Source organism: Physella acuta, unplaced genomic scaffold, assembly GCF_028476545.2.
Source record: "Physella acuta isolate Inbredline_101_S28 unplaced genomic scaffold, ASM2847654v3 ptg000494l, whole genome shotgun sequence".
Lineage (NCBI taxonomy): Eukaryota > Metazoa > Mollusca > Gastropoda > Physidae > Physella > Physella acuta.
Window position 1 is genome coordinate 15,902 of NW_026732013.1, and position 23,955 is coordinate 39,856.

The following is a 23,955-nucleotide window of genomic DNA, read 5'->3' on the forward strand; positions in this document are numbered from 1 at the left end:
GCCTAAATATTAAAGTAAGCTATTTATATATGTGTATTTTTCAAATAACACGGTCGAAATTTGTTAGTCATAAAACAATTAAATAGCTAGAATGCTAGAAATATAAAAAACAAAAATTCTTTTGAAATAATTAATTTATATATTTTTAGCATAAGAAAGCTTTTTTTTTTAAACAAAAAAAATTAGTTAGTTAAAACGGATTTGAACCCGTGTTATTCCGGAATTCGATAGGGATCTAAAGTTGACGGAAGCAGTTTGTGATATTAAGTCCTGTTCTGACGTCATGATTTCAGTCTGTGTGTGTTAGCTAGGACTAGGACAACCCCATCAATGAACGGCCTTCTACAGATGGGCTCTGGCCATGGCCAGATGGCCCCTGGATTTACACATCCTCACCACCATCACTACAACTCCGGTAACCATCACCACCATCACCATCCCCACGCCCACCTCGGGCAGCTGTACCAGCAACAGCGACCATCCTTCGCCATCCAGGAGATTCTAGGGCTGGGGTGCCGACAGCCCACATCCCCGTCCCCGGTCGGCGACCCCGGGCTGATGGACCCCGGGCTCTCTGCCGTCCAGAACAGTCTAGGGGGGATGTACTTCCCGGGCCAGACCCAGGGGCTGCAGAACGAGCCCCAGAACCAGGGGTACCAGCCCAGCCACCAGCACGGCGCCACCCACAGCTCGGCCCCAGGGTCCCTGTACCCGTGGAGGTTCGACCTGACCCCCACGTCCACCCCACAGACATTGCCCGCCCCCCGATTCCCGGGGGTGAGCAGAGAGGAACTTAACTTTGGTTATAAGCACAACATAGCAGACGAGGGTGAGTACAATACGCTTGCTGGTGTTGTAAAACTGCTGCAGCACACTCTACATCAATACACAACCACACTCTTATCTACATCTGTATACAACCACACTCTTATCTACATCATTATACAGCATGAAACAACCACACTTTTATCTACAACACTATACTGATACCAAAAGACTATATACTCAACCGCATCAAAATAAAATGAACCACATTATTCTATTCACACTGATACCACACATTTAGCCACTTGACCATATACTCAACCACACCACCATGTACTCAACCACACCACCATGTACTCAACCACACCACTATATACTCAACCACACCACCGTGTACTCAACCACACCACCATGTACTCAACCACACCACTATAAATCAGCCACACCTCTATGTACTCATCACTTCATACAACCTTTACTCAACCACATTCTCGTGTGAGCAGCCAGATCTAAACTAAACACTAACCCTACTTCCCTCCTCCTCCTTTTACTCACACCCCCCCCCCCCCCCCCCCCGGTTAAGGTAGACTTAAGATACACTCATCTATCTAAAATCCTTTTACAGTCTGGACATTTCTGAAACTTTTCTGTCTGACCAAATTTCTACACACCTAAAATAGTGTGGCTAGTTCCAGATCTAGTTCCTACAGGAATAAACTGGTAGTTGGTCGAGATCAGACATTTTATTCAGTAAACTGGATGTCTGTTGGTGTAGATCAGACATTTTATTCAGTAAACTGGATGTCTGTTGGTGTAGATCAGACATTTTATTCAGTAAACTGGATGTCTGTTGGTGTAGATCAGACATTTTACTAAACATCAAACTAAAATGGGAGTTTTTATTTTTAATACTTTCAACAAAAATAAAAACTTAAGTAAATCTAAATTACAGTTAAAAATAATCTTTTAGCTGAAATAATATTATTTCACAGTTAGATGGATGCTCCAAATGAATAATGCTGCAATATTGTATGTTATATATTTCCAAAGTAAAATTAACGACATATTAAGTTGATATTTTAATGAAGTCGACACTTATCTGTTAGCCGCATTAAATGTACAGATTAATTAATTTGCTACATCATAATTAATGCCACTGATTAATTATTTTGCTTCAACTTAACTAATGCTGCCTGTTATCCTTTAAGTTCAATTTAAACAGATGTTAAAGTTTTTGTATAATTAATTGCGATCTAACCAAGTAAATTAACGCAGCCTTGATTGTTTAGTATTGATCTGATTGTCTCAACAATCAGACTCAGATTTTAATTATTTTCATATACCGTAGCGCGAGATATTACCTTTTGTAATATTTTCATGAGATGTTAATTTTTATATTATCAAATTTGGCGATGCCAGTCCTTATTTTATCAGACTATGGTCATTTATTTTACCTTTGTTATTTTACCAACTTTGAAAATAGCCTTTGTTATTTTACCAACTTTGAAAATACCCATTGTTATTTTACCAACTTTGAAAATACCCTTTGTTATTTTACCAACTTTGAAAATACCCTTTGTTATTTTACCAACTTTGAAAATACCCTTTGTTATTTTACCAACTTTGAAAATACCCTTTGTTATTTTATCAATTTTGAAAATACCCATTGTTATTTTATGAGAATTGGCCTTTACAATTTGAGACAAACTATCATTAGAAAAAAAAATCACTAAGTCTAGGGTGGGATATCTTATTGCAAGAAGTCCCTTTTAAAGCTCAATAGCTTGTGATAGGGTTTAATAGATTCTATGTCTGTCAAATTGGTGTGTTAAAATAACGGATACAATTAGCAGCCAGCTTATAAGTAAACCACCTAAGTGGTTTACGCTCAGTCAAAGACATTAGGAGGCTCCGTATGACTGAGCACGCGTCTAGAAACATTGGACACGGGTTTAAACTTTGAATCTTATTTCACCACAAACCACACCAACACCACGAACCACACCAACACCACGAACCACACCAACACCACAAACCATATAAAGACCACACACCACACCAACACCACAAACCACACAAACCATACAAAGGAAACTTTAAATCTTGTATCACCAAAACTACACAAAGAAAAAAACAATATTTTCTCCCACTGTTTAATCTTTCTTTCTTATGGTACAAAATGAGATAGTAGCTATTGCGTATCGTACAAAATAGGATATCAGCTATTGCTTATGGTACATAATGGGATAGCAGCTATTGCTTATGGTACGTAATGGGATAGCAGCTATTGCTTATGGTTTTGTTGTAAATCTTGCCCAAGGAAATCTCTTTAGTCTATACATAAATACATAACTGAATTATTTTCTCAGCAGGCAGGCGTATTGACAAACGGTTGTTTTAAAAGGGGGGAGGGGCGAGGGGGTGTGTGATACAACTGTAACACTATTGAAGTCGCTGCCATTATAAAGTACAAGTGTGTGATACAACTGTAACACTACTGAAGTCGCTGCCATTATAAAGTACAAGAGTGTGAATCAACTGTAACACTATTGAAGTCTCTGCCGTTATAAAGTACAAGAGTGTGATACAACTGTAACACTACTGAAGTCGCTGCCATTATAAAGTACAAGTAAATTGAGATCAATTGTAGATAATCGTAAAAAAAAAAAAAACGTCTGCAATAATTATTCGATTGTCAAACAGACTTGCAGACGATAGCTTGTAGTCTTACAGCGTTAAGACACTCACATGGATCTTGGGGACCTGGTAACAGAAATGATCTAACGCTATCGACCGTCGTCATGTTTAAAGCTATCCATTGTTGTTGTAGTTGTCCTTGATAGGTGGTAGATGATGTTGTTGTACTTAATAGGTGGTAGATGATGTTGTTGTACTTAATAGGTGGTAGATGATGTTGTACTTAATAGGTGGTAGATGATGTTGTTGTACTTAATAGGTGGTAGATGATGTTGTTGTACTTAATAGGTGGTAGATGATGTTGTTGTACTTAATAGGTGGTAGATGATGTTGTTGTAAATAGTTGGATGAGGATTCGATGTGCTTCTCTGTGTAGGGGCTCAAATTATGTGGGGTGATATTAGTTTGTTGTATGTGGGGTGATATTAGTTTGTTGTCTATGGGATGCTATTTGTTGTATGAGGATGATTGTTTATTGTGTAATGGTAGATAATTTGTTGTATGTGGGATAATATTAGTTTGTTATATGTAGGATGATATATTGTTGTATGAGGATGATTGTTTATTGTGTGATGGATGATAATTTTTTGTATGTGGAATAATATTAGTTTGTTGAATATTAAAAGATAGTTTGTTGTAATGAGGCTACTAGTTTCTTGAGTACACTTTCTTGATGACCTATAGGTTCTGTAGGATATACATAAATATAATAAATCATGGACCATCTATATAATAGTTATTGGTAAACTTTGTAGACCATCTATACAATAGTTATTGGTAAACTTTGGAGACCATCTATACAATAGTTATTGGTAAACTTTGTAGACCATCTATACAATAGTTATTGGTAAACTTTGTAGACCATCTATATAATAGTTATTGGTAAACTTTGTAAACCATCTATATAATAGTTATTGGTAAACTTTGTAGACCATCTATATAATAGTTATTCGTAAACTTTGTAGACCATCTAAATAATAGTTATTAGTACAAGGCACTATCAAATATACGACTTACAAAAATAACACAACCAGACATCAAAATAATTACTAAAAACTCTGAAACCTGAAAACGCTGTTACAAGATTAACAATCGCTTGATTATACAGTGACAGGCTGTATCGTAAATAAACACCAACTTGATTGCCGAAAATACAGAATTTCTGATAAAAATTAACAAATGAAATTTAAAAACTAAATTTTTAAATTTTTAAATAACAAGGTTATGAATTTACTAAAAATAGAAAATAAACAAACTTTCTTTGTTTATCGAAATCTTATTTATAACCCCCCCCCCACCCTACTTTATCTTTAATAAAACAAATTAAACAAACATATGTGTATATGCCAAAGTATGTAAGTGAATTAGAATTATAATGTGTGACAAATTCAAAAGTCCAGTTTAACATTATAAACGCGAAACCAAATCAAACAGGAGTCTGGTGACAGAGATTGATGAAACAAATTATTTTACAAGATGTTCTACGTGAAAATCTGTTGAAAACAAATTTGGAATAAATACATTACATTATGAAAATAAATAATGAAATTAATAAATATACGGAAAGGGTCGAGGTGGTGGTGATGGTGGGGGGGGGGGGGAGACACTGATAAAAGTATATATTTTCTATATAAATTTCCATTTTGTTCAAAGATCATAATATTGAAATATAAATGTTAGTGGTTTTTTAAATCTGAGAAATTTTGTGAATTGTAACTTTTGGCTTCACCGTCTCTACAGTTTACCTATCCCTGTCAGATATAATATTAAATTAAAAATTTACACATTTCATGCATTTTATTTTTTTTTGCCTCAGACATGTAATTTACAGCGTCAGTTGTGTGTTCGCTTTAGTATTACAGTTTTCATCATCGGCTTGTGAGGACTGATACAGATTTACAATAGTAATATTTCTTTCTTTCTTGTAGCCTACTTTCATGCATTCAAGATGGTTTACTTATACATAGATCCAGTGGCGTAGCGAGGTCGGGTGTCACCCGGTTCGGCACTTATATGGTGTCACCCCCCCCCCCGATGCATAGAGACCCTTCCCAGGGACAAACTTTCAAGTTTTCGATTTGCACCCCCCCCCCCCCCCCCCTCAAACTTTCGATTTGCACCCCCCCCCCTCAAACTTTCGATTTGCACCCCCCCTCCTCGAGTTTTTCTCTATATATTTTGCTATTTTTTGCCTTGGTGTCACCCCCCTAAATGGTGTCACCCGGTGCGGTCCGCACCCCCCCCCCCCCCCCTAGCTACGCCCCTGCATAGATCTAATGAAAAAAATTTAAGTATAAAGAATAAATTTAAAAATTCATGCATTTATATTAAAAGTCATGGGGAGATTGCTTTGGAATGATTAATTGAGGTCGCAACAATTTTGTTGTCTTATTTAAAAGCTAGTAATCTTTCATAGTGGTTTTTAATTTACTTTTGACCATCTAGACAAAAGTTAAAAAATAAGAAGGTCGACATTCAGTTTTAAAAGCAATTAACGCTGTGTTTATAACTTTTAATTTGTTTAATATTTTTAAGTCGACATAAAATATTTGCTTTAAAACCCGATCATTAGCTTGATATCCTAATTCTCAGCATTAGTTATCTGCTCCACTGTTAACTTCCATGGTAGTCTCCCATGTATTAAGATATATTCGACCACCCTCACTGCTACCAGGCAACCTGGGGTTACTAAATCCTGTTATTTTCTCTTTTTTTTTAATTGTCTTTAAATTAATTTTTTCATGACTTATTTAACATCAATTTAGCTGGTAAATCTATGGCGTTGAATGAATTAAGCAGAAAAAACTACATTAGCCTCAGTGGTGGGGTTAAGAGGGGGGGGGGGGGGCGGGGGGCACTTGTTAAATCATATAGTTTGTATAAAAAATCATATATTGTTCTCCCTCTTCCTGCCCCTCTCTCCCTCACAGATATGCCTGAGAAAAAAAACTGTAGGTCTGGATTAACAAGATTCAGACACATCCCCACAAACATACAGACAGTATGATCCGACACATCCCCACAAACATACAGACAGTATGACCCGACACATCCCCACAAACATACAGACAGTTTGATATTGTAAATTGTGACCCAAGAAAAAGTGTGTATACAGTAACCAACAGTAGTGTGTTTGTTTCTGGAACAACGCTGATGTTTCCCTCTAAATACTGGTGATGATGATGTGTATAATAAGATACCATGTTAATGTAAATTTTGCAGCCTGACACCGATCATGTCATACTCAACACCGTTAAAAGGGATGTAATAAAGCATTGTTTCTTTCAGGCTTCATTTCGGGGGGGGGGGGGGGGGGCGTGGCCCCCGTCCCCTCGATCGAAATAGAATTTATTTTTAAATATATACTACTTTCAGTCAGTGGCCTCAGCTACCCCCCCCCCCCCCCCTCGCATAAATTTAAGTTTAAGTCCGTGGGTAGTCCCCCCCCTCCCAAGTTTCAAGCGCCCCCCCCCCCCCCTCCTCGGAGAAAAAAGGCTGAAAGAAACACTACACTATAGACTCATCACGAGTGACATGCCTGATGAGAAATGTCGCTCTGCCATGTCAGATATTTTCCCTACAAATATGTAACGTATGTAAAGTGAAAGTCATTTCATTTTTCGACCGTCTAGATCAGGGGTCTCCAAACTTTTCAGTCCGAGGGCCGCATTAACTATCAAATTTTAGTTCGGGGGCCAGTTTCTTCCTGGCATGTCTTTAATTTTTCTGGGCAAAGTTCTCAGCCATCACCAACAAACGCTTTTTTTCCGTGGACAAAAATATCTACGCTGGCCGGATGAGAGGACCTCGCGGGCCGCATCTGGCCCGCGGGCCGTAGTTTGGAGACCCCTGGTCTAGATCAAGATGTATCACAACGACATTATCCGGGACCTTTAGCCTTTTAACCCAGCGATGAATTCACCATCCTCTTCAGTATTTGGTCCAAAGATTTCAGGCTTAACCCAGTCATAATGACCCGCTGAACGAACCGTTATACTAAAGTGACCACAAGTCAGATTGTTGATAGTATAGGAAGTATAGTGAACGTGAAAATAATAGAACATGGGGAGGGGGTATAGATAAGATGTTCATAAATGAAGTCAAAACTTACTTTGGTATTCATCGTTTTGGTTTTCTCTTACAGGCCTCAATGCTAATGAGCTCTATCATCAGAAATATTGCTTTAAGTATACCGACATGTGTAGTTCCTATACCTTTATGGATCAAAATTTGTTGGTAACTAAATGTAGGATCAAAAGTAATTTGTATTGTTTAAAACAGTCGTCACATAAAGCTTATGCAATTTCGCCTTACAAAACAATAGCCTTTTAATTCGTATTTTGTCCAAATTCCGTACCAGATTTCCCCCGATAAATAGTCTCGCTTAGATTCCGTCACAAAAAAACAACAACAAAAAAACAATAACAAAACAAAGAACAAACGAATCGTGTGTGAATGTCGTCATCATCCCTCTAATACATGAGTGTATCGAGTTCTTTTTTTTTCGCCATTTTGTTTCGTTGTCGCGCAACCTCGCAACGAACTAAACGTTTCCCATGTAAGTGTATGGGAGGACGTGGTTTGTAGAACACCTCAGTTAACGAACAGCCCGCCAGTGGGAGGACGTGGTTTGTAGAACACCTCAGCAAACAGCCCGCCAGCAAGAATTGCGTTGAGTGTATGAAGACAAAAAAAACCTACTTAGTAGGGATGAGTAGACTCCTCCCACCCCAATATAATCTAGATGAGTAGACTCCCCCCCCCCCCACCCTAATATAATCTAGATGAGTAGACTCCCCCCCCCCCGCCACCCCAATAAAATCTAGACGTGTAGGCTCCCCCCCACCCCAATATAATCTAGACGAGTACCTCTAATCTATGGAGCAGGTGTTGGTTCTGGAGTGGGATTAGAAGTTAATCCAACGGGAAAAGTTACGTCCAAGTCAAGCTAAGTGTCCGGATTAGCCGTCACGGCTCAGTGGACTGCACGTAACCACGGGCTGCACCTGGTGACCCCATGACGCCTCGGACAATAGGACGACCCGCCCCCCTCACACTTCCGCCACTCTAACTTGCTATTTATAGCCAATAAAATATTGACGCCTTATTCGCGCGGATATAATGGCATCGTTTTCGCTGTTTCAAGAAAGGAATCAAATTACAGCCGATAGTTTCTTTTGTTCTTTTTTTCAACATATATTTCAAATATCGATTACAACAAGTTTTTGATAAAAGTAAAAATGAAACATTTCTGACATAGTAGATGAAGATAGTATTTGATGACTGAAGTGTAGGTTCGATAGACTTGTCCCAGCAACCCTACATTTCAATTGTTCTAGTCAGTATTTGGTGTCCAGCCAGTCTTTTAACCTACCCAGCGGATGGGGTCTGGCCAGTGATTTGGTCTACCCAGCGGATGGCGTCCGGCCAACCTCTAGTCTACCCAGCCCCCCTCACCGTAACGGCCGTCCCAGGTTGGAATGTGTCACCCCCACGACTGGCATATTATAGGCTTATGCCAATTCATGTACTTTTCAAACACGCTACTGTAAACACCCCCATTTGCAGGCGGCATTAAGCCACGTGACACCCGCCTCCAATCGCTGATAATGTACCGCCCCAATCAAATAAACCACTACTCAACTGCTGGAATTTTATTCAAATTGGAAGATCTGAACGGTAAATATTTTGAGATTTTTTTTTAAAACATCGATGTCAAGTTTATGCGGCACGGGCTGGGGTTTGTGTAGGGTATTGTGTCCCCTTGCCTGACATGATTGTCGCCCCTGACGGCCGACGACGTGTGGTAATAGACTCGACTGTTGGGCCAGGGACCAACTACAAACTGTTGGCCTGCTGCTAAAAGAACAGCAGCAGTACAGGCAACAGCTTCATGACTTGCATGGGTCCCTGTTAACAAAATGAGTGTTGTTAACATGCTGTTAACATATTTAGAAAGTTGCTGCTGTTTAAAGAAGTGTCACGTTGAGAAAGTTGCAGTAACCCTCTTACCCCCTGCTCTACCCCCTCCCCCCCCCTCCCCACCCGTTCAGACTTGCCCAGGTCTAACGAGCTAAATCCCGGGGATCAAATATGTCAGGGTAGAGAGCGGGGGAGGGGGGGGGGTGAGCTGAATTCTTGGATGTCATGCATGTGGCCGGGTTTAGCGTTGGGCCGTGTGATCACTCAGGGTTGGGTTCTCTCATCACTCAGGGTTGGGTTCTCTCAACGTTTAGGGTTGGGTTCTTTCATCACTCAGGGTTGGGTTCTTTCATCACTCAGGGTTGGGTTCTTTCATCACTCAGGGTTGGGTTCTTTCATCACAGGGTTGGGTTCTTTCATTATTCAGGGTTGAGTTCTCTCAACGTTTAGGGTTGGGTTCTCTCATCACTCAGGGTTGGGTTCTTTCATCACTCAGGATTGAGTTGTGTGATTATACATGGTCTGGCGGATTTCGTTTGTATATGTGTGTGTACTTTCTACTTCTTGAGTATGTGTGTATGCTAGTGCACACGAGTAGCTAATCAACCACTGACAGCAATGGCGCCAATATCCATAGTTTTAGAGTATATCGGCACCACACAAACACACACACGCACATACACACACGCACACACGCACATACTGACACATTGTTTCTCTCGTAAGGATGATCCGTGTCTTGAAACCTCTTCCCTCACACATACACACAGACATATTGATGATCTGTGTCTTATATATATATATATATATATATATATATATATATATATATATATATATATATATATATATATATATATATATATATATATATATATGTAGCGGAAGTGGTTTGAGATATGTTTTCCTTATGTCAAGATATGACGTCAAAATCAATTATGACGTCTGTTATGTCTAAAGCAACGGCTCATTAGCCCGGGTGTGAGGGGGCCCGGACATCACTAGATAATGAGGTATTAAAGATCAATGGCTGATCCCCTTATCACGGCCGCTGTCCGTCACTCGCCTCGCGTGAACGGCCACTCGGCTGTCTGTAGGTTCCCTCGATTGTCATCCAACCTAACAGGACAAATATTGACCATTGGTCAAGAGGTCCGGCCCGGGAAGGACGGCTCAAATCGTTTCTAAGCGATAGATAAGAGCTTGGATGTAGCCATGGCAACCGTGTACCACGTGACACGGATGACGTAGCCGGGATTAAGACGCCCCGCCCATAATCCAGAATAGAGATCTTCTTTTACAGTTCGTACTTGTATCGTTTGTCTAATAGTTCCGTAGTTGTATCGTTGTCTAATAGTTCCGTAGTTGTATAGCGTGTCTTATAGTTCCGTAGTTGTATCGTTTGTCTAATAGTTCCGTAGTTGTATAGCTTGTCTAATAGTTTCATAGTTGTATCATTTTGTTTAATAGTTCCGTAGTTGTATCATTTTGTTTAATAGTTCCGTAGTTGTATGTTTTGTTCATGTCATTACACATCAGCCAGATGTGTGTGTGCGTTTGTATGTAATAAGCCAGATTATTAAAGTGTGTATGTACTCAGACAGATTTTTGCTGATTTGTAATTAGCCAGTTAGTGTGTAATGAACCAGCTTTGAGTTTTTAAATGTTAAATTTTGTTTATTTGCAACACGCTATGTACCATTTAAAAGATTATTACCTTGTTACTTACTTCTTTGTTTTTCAATTTTTATTTCGACCAACTGAATTAAGTTGTGTGTAAGACCGACTCTTCAAATTTAAATTCTAAAGATGTTTTTCAAATTATGTAAAGCGATACAAGATTTTGACATGAAACAAACTAATAAAATACTTTCTTTTATGTTGGAGATAGACAAACCATTTGTAATTAAATTCTCAATACAACCCAAATTTCGATGGCCTCAAAACTAAGTTTAATTTGAAAGCTGTGTAGATCTAGGCACCCCATATATGTGTAGATCTAGGCACCCCATATATGTGTAGATCTAGGCACCCCATATATGTGTAGATCTAGTCACCCCATATATGTGTAGATCTAGGCACCCCATATATGTGTAGATCTAGTCACCCCATATATGTGTAGATCTAGGCACCCCATATATGTGTAGATCTAGTCACCCCATATATGTGTAGATCTAGGCACCCCATATATGTGTAGATCTAGTCACCCCATATATGTGTAGATCTAGGCACCCCATATAACTGCAACTATACACACGTGTGAGAAGCTACTGTCATTATATTTTTTTAAACTGGCTCATCCCCTGCTAGACAAGACAGGGACGATATATTTTTCTTACTCAGTAATTTATGAGCAAATGTGATCAAGCTGAAAATATAGCCATAAGACAGAGTTAACCAACTTGAGCTAATTATCTAATTTACATATTATAAATGAGAGGGCGGCTGGGAGGCTGGTGCTAGTGGGTTAATTACCCGCCAATGGAGTTGTGGGGGAGATGTGGGGGAGATGTGTGGAGTTGTGTGGAGAGACGGCAAGACAGAGCCTGGAGACAGTCAGCCTAATTTGTGGGGCAGGGTGCCAAGTCTCCCGATTCTACCCTGGGGTTGGGTCTATGCAAATGTCTCCCAAATGTCAAGTTTTTATGGATTTTGAAGTCAAGTTTCATGGATTTTCCCTAGAAATGTCGATAGCTAATCAGCTATGTCCATGGTAGAGATGTTGGTTGTCCATTTCGCTTCACCGTACTCTGCTAATTTTACGAAACTTTATGGGTAGAAATTTGTTCATAAATAAAAATTTCATTAAAATGATTCTACGTAATAAATTTAAGACAGCAAAAAAAAAAATCTTTTGAGAAGTCCCATTGACACTTCAAATTTTTTTTCCGTCAATAGACTTGAAACTTTAACTTTTTAACTTATCTTATGATTTTTTTTTTTCTGTTTACTTTTACAATATTTATTTTAGAGTTTACATTTTAGAACAAAAAGTGTGAATAATACTGTAATATACACTTAATTACAACGATTATTCATTTTTTTCTGTCTCAAAAAAACTAAAATAAAATAAAAAAGGACTTCACAGCCTTTGTAAAAAGGAATTTCCAATTATTCCAATTAATAGAACCCAGTCTTATATTTTTAATTTCCGACCAAATGTTTTTACAAAGATAGATTTGGCAATACAGATAAATGTATACGATTCAGTGGTTTACTCAGCGTCTCACTGTAACCATGCACTAGCGCGATGCCAAAAATTCTTTGCTACTGTTATAAAACAGCCAGTGTGGTAGTTAAAGCAGAGTTGGTCGGTTTCACTTTTTATCTCGAATAGTGGTTTTTAGTTTTTACCACCCAGGGAATAATGGTTTTTGCAATCAGTTAAACTTGGAACATCAGTGGGAACATGAGGTCACCACGTTCTGACCTGGGTCACTCATGTAAATAAAGTATCTGACGTAGACTGGACCACACATGTAAATAAAGAATAGCTTATAAGATTTAATTTTTTTAAAAGTATATTGCACAATTTTATCACACTATTAGTTCGTTTGGGTTTAGAAATTGATAAGTATAATACAAAATTTTAAAAGTTGTTTTTATTTTAATTCTTTTAAATTTCGTGACCTTGTTTGCAGCACAAACCAAAATTCCATTTAAAAATCTTACTTTATTTCACCGCTAATTATTTATATCAATTAAATTCGTGGTTTAATTAACACATTTCAATTAATGCAAGCCAATAACCCTAATAACGACACATACAACATTATTCGAAAACCTAACGTTAAAAGTGAGTCCTACAAAATACCTGACGAAATTAACTGTTCCCCCCCCCCCCTAATTGACGGTTAGCAAGTAGGTTACACTACAATATTTGTCTACAACTATATAGTGTGTTAATCTAAACTTAAATTTGTCCTGTGTTCCAAAAGCCATTTGTTGTCCTACATATTTGACATTGACTATCTTTAAATAACTCTGTTGACTGTTCTCATATTATCAGTTGCGACATTTCTAATGTCATCAGTTGTGGGACGTGTCATATTGTCATCAGTTGCGGGACTTGTTTGTTACATGTTCAATGTATTCTACGCTTTACGCGGATGTTTTATAAAATTTTGGGATCTAGTAATTAACAAAAGTTGATTAATAACTTTCAATGAAAATGTAGAATTTACTCGACACCTAAAAACTGACCTACTGAAATAGGAACAGTTAAATCCAGAAAGAGATTATTTGTGATGTAATTAAAAATAAAAGCCGATACCCCGTTTTATTTTTATGTTAGTGTAATTTCACAAAAGAGTAATAATAATATAAATTTTCACAAGAAAAATAAATAAAAGATAGGTATTGTTGGCATACAAGACATTATTCAATTACGTCTTAAAATCTGTGACAAATACTTGATCTTACTACAAGTTTTCATATTTAGAGTTTTGCTGCTGCATTGATTTATTTTGTAGTGGACAGAAATTCGAAACTTGACTTATTGCTTTTATCTATATCAGTTTTATTACTGCCAGGATTTTACACGGTATAAATATTAAAACAAGGAAACTTCTAAGCTCAGAGAAAAGTCTTCGATTGACAATTTTCGGCGAAGGTCTTCGATTGACAGATTCCAGCGTAGAAATCAAAACATTTTAGAAAGTATTTAATCGAACGATCGTCAATTCTACAGATGCATTTGTAAAATGTGCATTTAGGAGCTATTCGTATCATCACCTATTAAAATGTTTTCTCTCTTATTTTAGCCTTTAATTAATGTTAGTGATGATTTGCAGTTGTGAATAATTTGTGAAAAGCGAAAATAAAAAAAAGCAAGTTATTTTTACATGTCAAACATTGCCCAGATGTAGGGTACAAAAAACACCCACTAATTAGTTATATCAATCAACACCCACTAATTAGTTATATCAATCATGTATGATCTTGTACAGCACAGTTTTTTGTTCATAGTTCTGTCCAACAAACCTAAACATCACTTGAATATCACCTAAACATCACCTGAACATCACCTAAACATCACCTAAACATCACCTGAACATCACCTGGTCAGGTGTGCAGCAGCCCTAAGAAGATGATGCCACTCTGACACCCTGACACCTCTCATCCCCTCCACTCCCCCCCCCCACCCCCACCCGCCGGCGATGTTTGTACAGTGCCTGTACATCAGGATATACTCATCCATCTGTTTATCATCCAACAGAAAAGGCTGACTCTCATCCGCTGAAAACAAGAGCCTGTTTGTCAATGTGTGTAAACTGGTCCAGTGCAAAGTTTGGCGCCGATGTAGGCGGCTAATTAGATCTGTTTGTCGCACTCTCCGATGGAAATATTGAAATGAACGTAATCAACGGGCCAACTGGCAATGTTTCTAGACGGATTTCCCGGACCTGGCCATAAAGTCAATAGCCTTAGAGACGGATCTCCGCGTCCTCCGCCGGATTATCCGGCTCCTAATTACGGCTCTAACGAGTCAGGCAGGAGAGAGGCGTCCAAAGTCTCCGGCTGTGGCCGACTTACCTGATGCACACGTTCGGCTGCCGCGGCGGGGACTAATTATCTCAGATTCATACGCCGAGGTCTGTAGTTATCTCAGATTCATACGCCGAGGTCTGTAGTTATCTCAGATTCATACGCCGAGGTCTGTAGTTATCTCAGATTCATACGCCGAGGTCTGTAGTTATCTCAGATTCATACGCCGAGGTCTGTTGTTATCTCAGATTCATACGCCGAGGTCTGTAGTTATCTCAGATTCATACGCCGAGGTCTGTAGTTATCTCAGATTCATACGCCGAGGTCTGTAGTTATCTCAGATTCATACGCCGAGGTCTGTAGTTATCTCAGATTCATACGCCGAGGTCTGTAGTTATCTCAGATTCATACGCCGAGGTCTGTTGTTATCTCAGATTCATACGCCGAGGTCTGTAGTTATCTCAGATTCATACGCCGAGGTCTGTAGTTATCTCAGATTCATACGCCGAGGTCTGTAGTTATCTCAGATTCATACGCCGAGGTCTGTTGTTATCTCAGATTCATACGCCGAGGTCTGTAGTTATCTCAGATTCATACGCCGAGGTCTGTAGTTATCTCAGATTCATACGCCGAGGTCTGTAGTTATCTCAGATTCATACGCCGAGGTCTGTAGTTATCTCAGATTCATACGCCGAGGTCTGTTGTTATCTCAGATTCATACGCCGAGGTCTGTAGTTATCTCAGATTCATACGCCGAGGTCTGTTGTTATCTCAGATTCATACGCCGAGGTCTGTAGTTATCTCAGATTCATACGCCGAGGTCTGTTGTTATCTCAGATTCATACGCCGAGGTCTGTAGTTATCTCAGATTCATACGCCGAGGTCTGTTGTTATCTCAGATTCATACGCCGAGGTCTGTAGTTAGGTCTTTGTTCAATGGTTTCGTCCTTGTATTTTTTGTGACATCCCCTCCCCCCTCCCATACATCGACACAAAATGTATTAACAGCAGCCCGCATATATATGTAAAAAAATATTCTCTAACCATTTAGACGTTGGCCTAGATAACTGCAAGGGTGAATAATGGTGCTCTATACGAGGAAAAGTGTCCACTTGACCGTCCATTATTCTTGGAACGTCCATTACTATTTGACCGTCCATTATTATTTGACCGTCCATTAATATTTGAACGTCCATTATTATTTGATCGTCCATTATATTTGAACGTCCATTATTATGTGACCGTCCATTATATTTGACCATCCACTATTATTTGACCGTCCATTATTATTTGAACGTCAATTATTTTTTGACCGTCCATTATTATTTGAACGTCCATTATTATTTGACCGTTTATTATTATTTGAACGTCCATTATTTTTTGACCATCCATTATTATTTGAACGTTCATTATTACTTGATCGTCCATTATTATTTGAACGTCAATTATTATTTGATCGTCCATTATATTTGAACGTCCTTTATTATTTGAACGTCCATTATTATTTGACCGTCCATTATATTTGAACGTCCATTATTATTTGACCGTCCATTATATTTGACCGTCCATTATTATTTGAACGTCCATTATTATTTCAACGTCAATTATTATTTGACCGTCCATTATATTTGACCATCCACTATTATTGACCGTCCATAGTTAGGTGCCAGAGAGACGATAAGATGAAGTAATGTTTTCATGCAGTTCCTCCACCTTTCATATGGTGCTAGTACTAGTAGACTTTTATCATTTACACTGGGGTGTCATTCTTAGAACAACTGTACGGAGCACTAGTCTTCATCACGGGTTACACTTCAACCATCCGTTTCTACACTTTAAATCATGGCAAAAGTCTTTTACATTTAATATTCTTATGTTTTTAGAAGCTGTGCGACATCAATAAATAGATAAAAGATCAAAATTAAATTTCCCATCAAATAGAAAATGTCCGTTTCTAAGTTGTTTGTTATAAATATTTACAGTAATCTGCGTGATATAAAGCTGTTACGCATCAAATTTTCCGCTTTAACTAACATTGCGATTGGCTTTAAGCAAATGTTCGGTCTTTTACTTTCCCAGAGCAGCACGAAAAACAAGATCGCAGACCCTTATCCATCAAAATATATTTTTTCGTTTAGTTGTAGAGAATAGGATGAGATTTGGGGTGAAGGGGGGGGGGGTACAAATTATTTTTGTGTGCATGTATAATGGATGACACGTGTGGTATTGAATTAGCCAGAACTTTTGAAAGTTTCGCTTGAAAATTTTCTTTTATCTGAGCAGTTTTTACACATTAAAGTCTGCAGCATATTTGTAAATTGTTGTCATATAAGTATACCTTAAAGTGAGTTGTGACAGCAATATATGTGTTTGATAAATGAATTTAATAACTGAACAACAAATGTAATTTCCAGTCCTAAAGTAACTCGATTTTGTTTTCAGTCGTCGTCGCTTGATTGTTCAAAACCCGTAACATTCTTTTTTCCCAACGGCTGACATCGTACGTCACATCCTGTGGAAGATGAATGAGCAGATTACATGTGTCAATTATTGGCACACTCCATCCGGTGTCGTCTCGCTGTCCAGCCCACAGCTTGACCGGCGCCCACATTGGTGGCTCCACTTGCCGGCACTGCCCTGTGCCTGCCTCGCAGGGCCCCTGCCGACAGGTGGCCGCTGGACAAAGCCCACCTGGGTGGGGACGATTAGCGTGGTGTCAATGGCCGTTGTCTGCCTGTCACTCCGTGTCAACAATTTATTGTGTGGGCATCACAAGGCAACATTTTCTGTTCACAATTTATTGTGTGGGCATCACAAGGCAACATTTTCTGTTCACAATTTATTGTGTGGGCATCATAAGGCAACATTTTCTGTTCACAATTTATTGTGTGGGCATCACAAGGCAACATTTTATGTTCACTCAATTGAAGTTCAGAATTTTAGACTTTCGCTTTCTACCCCAAAATACGCAAAACATGAGTTACAGTATCTTTAGTACGGCGGTGTCAATTAATTAAAAATATTAATTTATATATATATATATATATATATATATATATATATATATATATATATATATATATATATATATATATATATATATATATATATATATATATATATATATATATATATATATAAAATTTCTTACATAAATAAACCGGGAGTGATCTCCCCTAAACTTTCTCGAATACTCTTATATAAAAAAAGAACAGGGGATGGGAACTCGGGATATAGACATGCACTTTAATCCATTTTAAATTCTTAAACTTTTTAAAATAGAATAAAGTCTCGTAGAAAAAAGAATTGCACACCAGTGAACGCCAAATAAAATGTGCATAATAGTGCGGAATATTATTAGTACTTTATAAATTTACATTAGTTTTTTGAGCAATCGGAAATAGCGTAAATTAGTACTTCCGGTCAACGGAAATTACTCAAAATTTGAAATAAGGTAGAGAATTAGATCTCTTACTAACTTACATGTGAAATTTCATTTATCTATCTGAAATAGTACTCAAGTTATAGGCTTTTGAAAAATTCAAAGTAAAAAAAGTACCACTTTCGGTTATCGGAAATCGCTCAAAAGTTGATACGGATCTACAATTTTGATAAAATACTTATATATGAAATTTCATCAACCTAGTTGTAACGGTACTCAAGTTATCGTGTTTACACACAGACAGGCACACAGACAGACACACAGACAGACACACAGACAGACACACAGACATACCGACAAGATTGCAAAATTATGTTTTTCCGTATCAGTGAGGTGTAAAACGTCGAGATTTGCAAAAATCTCGATTTTTTTTTCACGATTGCAAGACTTTCTCTATACTTCGTATATACGAGAAAGTAAAAATGCAAAAGAATTTATTTTTAACTTGTTTTCTCTGTCTTTCGTCCGTCATAGTCGGAAACTTGCGAGCAAAATTTTGAACCTTTGATTTTAAACTTTTCATTCGAAAACAAAGCATTGTGACATAAAACGCTACTTAATTAGATGATACATTTTCTTTATTAAGTAATATTCTTCAGAACTATTATACACATTCTTTGCTGTTCATTTGGTGCGCAATTAGTTTTATTAGGAGATTCTACTCTAATTATAAAACATTAAAGTTTTTAAAAATTGATTAAAAACATGTCCATATTCCGATTACACTGGAGTTGCAATCCCCATGAGTGTTATATAAGAATATTCGAGAAAGTTTAGGGAGATCATTCCCACTTTATTTCTAATTATTGCCTCATTTTTCTTTAATTATTTTCAACATCAAACATAACAACGACATTCCACAAGCTTGATGTGATTAAAATAATTGTCAGTTTTATATTAATTCGGCTGCCAAGTCGTTTGAAAATACCTACAGAAACCCTGGGATAAAATGCCGCAAATACCTACAGAAACCTTTTGATAAAATGCCGCAAATACCTACAGAAACCCTCAGATAAAATGCCGCAAATACCTACAGAAACCCTCTGATAAAATGCCGCAAATACCTACAGAAACCCTCAGATAAAATGCCGCAAATACCTACAGAAACCCTCAGATAAAATGCCGCAAATACCTACAGAAACCCTCAGATAAAATGCCGCAAATACCTACAGAAACCCTCAGATAAAATGCCGCAAATACCTACAGAAACCCTCAGATAAAATGCCGCAAACACCTACAGAAACCCTCAGATAAAATGCCGCAAATACCTACAGAAACCCTCAGATAAAATGCCGCAAACACCTACAGAAACCCTCAGATAAAATGCCGCAAATACCTACAGAAACCCTCAGATAAAATGCCGCAAATACCTACAGAAACCCTCAGATAAAATGCCGCAAATACCTACAGATACCCTCAGATAAAATGCCGAAAATACCTACAGAAACCCTCTGATAAAATGCCGCAAATACCTACAGAAACCCTCTGATAAAATGCCGCAAATACCTACAGATACCCTCAGATAAAATGCCGCAAATACCTACAGAAACCCTCTGATAAAATGCCGCAAATACCTACAGATACCCTCAGATAAAATGCCGCAAATACCTACAGATACCCTCAGATAAAATGCCGCAAATACCTACAGATACCCTCAGATAAAATGCCGCAAATACCTACAGATACCCTCAGATAAAATGCCGCAAATACCTACAGAAACCCTCTGATAAAATGCCGCAAATACCTACAGAAACCCTCTGATTAAATGCCGCAAATACCTACAGATACCCTCAGATAAAATGCCGCAAATACCTACAGAAACCCTCTGATAAAATGCCGCAAATACCTACAGATACCCTCTGATAAAATGCCGCAAATACCTACAGATACCCTCAGATAAAATGCCGCAAATACCTACAGATACCCTCAGATAAAATGCCGCAAATACCTACAGAAACCCTCTGATAAAATGCCGCAAATACCTACAGAAACCCTCTGATAAAATGCCGCAAATACCTACAGATACCCTCAGATAAAATGCCGCAAATACCTACAGAAACCCTCTGATAAAATGCCGCAAATACCTACAGATACCCTCTGATAAAATGCCGCAAATACCTACAGATACCCTCAGATAAAATGCCGCAAATACCTACAGATACCCTCTGATAAAATGCTGCAAATACCTACAGATACCCTCAGATAAAATGCCGCAAATACCTACAGAAACCCTCTGATAAAATGCCGCAAATACCTACAGATACCCTCAGATAAAATGCCGCAAATACCTACAGATACCCTCTGATAAAATGCCGCATGTAATAATTTGCCTAGGGCTCGGGGTGAAATGGTGTGACCAGTGGCGGTACTAGAAAAAAAGGGCCACCCTGCAAAAAAATTTTTTAGGCCCCCCCCCCCATATATATATATATAGGCCTATATATGATATTATATATATATATATATATATATATATATATATATATATATATATATATATATATATATATATATATATATATATATATATATATAATCACAAAACACGAACATAAGATACTCATTATATTGGCCTGTTCGGGATTTGAGATACATCAATTTTTAAAAAATTCAACATCATGTCATGTGTGTTAGTGCATTAGTGTGTTTTGTGAAAATCAGTTGTAATTAACTTTTGATAGAAGCCTTGATATCATACAGTCGGTCAAAAATAATATAAAGCATGAAAGCTGTGTATAAGTGATGGTGTCTCGTGTTATGTTAATTTTATGTTGTTTTTTTAATTTATTTTATTAATTTTTTAAATATTATTGATTTAATACATTTCCTTTTTATATAATGTCATTTTTTAGTAATTACTTGTAAAAAAAATAATAATTAAGAGAAGTAATTGGTTTTTAATTTGTTTAGTACAAATCTATTAAAAGGAGCTTATGATCACCCCTATTTGACTATTTTTTTTAAGAAAAAGGGAAATAAGTCATGGAAGTGGTTTGACATTTGCTTATCTTTGAAAAGTTTAATTGTAGGAGAAAGACTCGGCTTTCACAGTGGTTTAAAAACAAATGGAAAAAGAATATACAAGAGCGTGGGATAGTGTCTATAAAATAAAGATAATCCAACCGCAGCTACGGTAATTTTTTTACAAAACAACCATAAGTAAAAAATAAAAGAAAATTTACTTTCTTTTTAACTATAAAAAAAATGTATTATTGTCGGCTCTGGGCCCTTAAATGGCGTGGGCCCCCCTCGCATTGCGGGGTCTGGCGGCACTGTAGTTCCGCCCCTGTGTGTGACTCAAAGGTGAGTCGACACTATTGCACACACACACAGTGTGGGTAACGAATACTTAGGAAAGACGAACCATTTTCTTCAACATTTAAAGGTAACACCGTAGCGGGGCATTTGTCGCATTCGGGCAAGTGTCCATTCAGGAAATCGGCCTTCGGGCAAACGGCATTCGGGCACGTGTCTTTCGGGAAAACGTCCGGCTCCCGTAAAGAATCTACATCTAGAAGTAGATTTTAACATTAATCAAATAAAACTTTATTCCTAGTCATCAAGAGAAAAGTAATTTTTTTTTTTTTTTTTTTTTTTTTTTATGATTGTTATAAAATGATTTTTATTGCATGAAATAATACATAAATACAAAGTGCATTCATTTATCACAATGTTATGTCTGTTCAAAGTAGTAAACATATAGCGGGTAATCTTAATTTAACGTTTTCTAAACAATGAGTTTTCAAGATTTAGAATTTTTCTTTTTAAGAGAAAAGTAATAGTGTTCATAATAAAAGAATGTGTGATGTGCAATGATTTAAAAAGTCGTCATGGCTTATCATCTTTAAATAGTTCTAAATTTTATAATTGTTTTTCGATTTATATACTTTTTTTATTTTATTATTAAATTATTGTTATTTAGAATTTTTAATCTAAAATTTACTCAAAAGTTGTACTATTTGATTATTAGAGTTATAAAAATTTAAAAATCTTTGATAGATTCTGCTTCAGAACAAGCTGTTTAGAGATATTTCAAGTACAAGTTGTTATCTCCCCTTACTATATGCTAAACTAGGAATACTTGCCTATGTGGGCAGAACACATTACAAAAAGTGCATCAGCCATTATAAAAGCAAACATTCATTCCCCCACCCACACCACAACCACCACCACAACCACCAACACCACCAGCAACGTTTACCATCAAATAAAAGGTTAACAGCAGCACTGCGCTTGAAGCGAATTACCCGTGTTTTTGTGGCTTTTGTCTCGTTAATAGTCAACAGATCCTTCTAAAATCCAACTTTTACACGAGCCGTTGTCTTGCCTGTTAACCAATTAAATTCAGCCGTGCAATGGCACCACGTGGCAAGCGATGACATCACGTGAAAGATGGGAATAATAAGGGAGATTACTAGCTCGGCCTGACATATGACATACGACTTGCTGATCGTTCAAGTTATTGTTGGGCATCACAGTTAATTGCGGCGGGCTTTGGGGGAAAGCCGAAGTTAATGAGGCGTGGATTGATTAGGTGGCGCTACCAACGCGACCACACAGACTCACCGGCTGCTCTCACTGTGGGATCAAATAAAAATCCACACGATTTAACACTGGGGATTGTGGGATTTGGGATAAGGGATAGCGTTAAGTGCCAGGGACGGGGATACAAGGTTAACAGAAATGAGCAATATAAAACATACACATGTAAGTTGATTTTTATATCATACAAGTCTACCAATGCTCCACTTCAAATGTTGGCTATATCATCAATCCCAAAATGGGATATTTCAAATATATGTTATTTAAAAAAAAATTGTTATTTTAAATGTGTCGGATTTTTACAAGCTTTTATTTAACTTGCTTCCCCTTTCGTCAGTCTGTCTGTCTGTCTAGATCGAAACGCCCGTGTGAAATTGCAGGCACTTCTAACTGACAGATATGGTTCGTAGTTGGTACGTGGGTCAAGACATGAAGACAATGCATCGTGACATTCAATTTGACTTAATTGGTCGCCTAATTATTTTTTAATGAATTAATTAGCTATTTATTTCTTTGCTTTGTCACTAATATCGTTCAACGTGTAGTAAAGCACACTGCGCTTTGAGTAATAACTAATTTATAAAAAACATTAAAATATATAGTACTAGAATTCACATATAACGGGTACTGACGGTTAGTAGAATAGAATCGAAAAAAAGGAGTGCGCACAGAAATAGATTTAAAATAATAATCAAAATTTTATGTTTATTTGAGAAATCGGAAATACTGTAAAGTACTATTTCCGGTCAAAATTTGCAGTAATCAAAAGAAGATGTAGTTGCGTTGCAGATAGACGCAAGGGGTAAAAGTTGAACGGGTATTTTTGACAATTACAGGGGTAGTGAAACAATGAAAAGAAAGACAACTACTACCTTGTAATAAGTAACAAAGTGACTCACTTCCTATGTAGCAAGTAAGAGAGTCAATCGTTATCTAAATTAAGAACATAGAAAGACAACTATTACCAATGTAACAAGTAACAAAGACAACTGGTGTGAATGTAACAAGCAACAAAGACAACTGCTACTAATGTAACAAGTAACAAAGACAACTGCTACCAATGTAACAAGTAACAAAGACAACTGCTACCAATGTAAAAA

At 37.4% G+C, this 23,955-nt stretch overlaps 1 protein-coding gene across 1 annotated transcript in view; it reads left to right on the top strand.

The window, feature by feature from the left end:
* The first annotated feature begins 330 nt into the window (after positions 1–330).
* The window catches only part of LOC131944489 (visual system homeobox 2-like), a 42,322-nt gene continuing 18,697 nt past the window's right edge, over positions 331–23,955 (top strand). The window contains exon 1 of the mRNA XM_059305156.1: positions 331–829. Within this exon, the coding sequence (XP_059161139.1) occupies positions 331–829 (499 nt within the window). The remainder of the gene's footprint in view (positions 830–23,955) is intronic.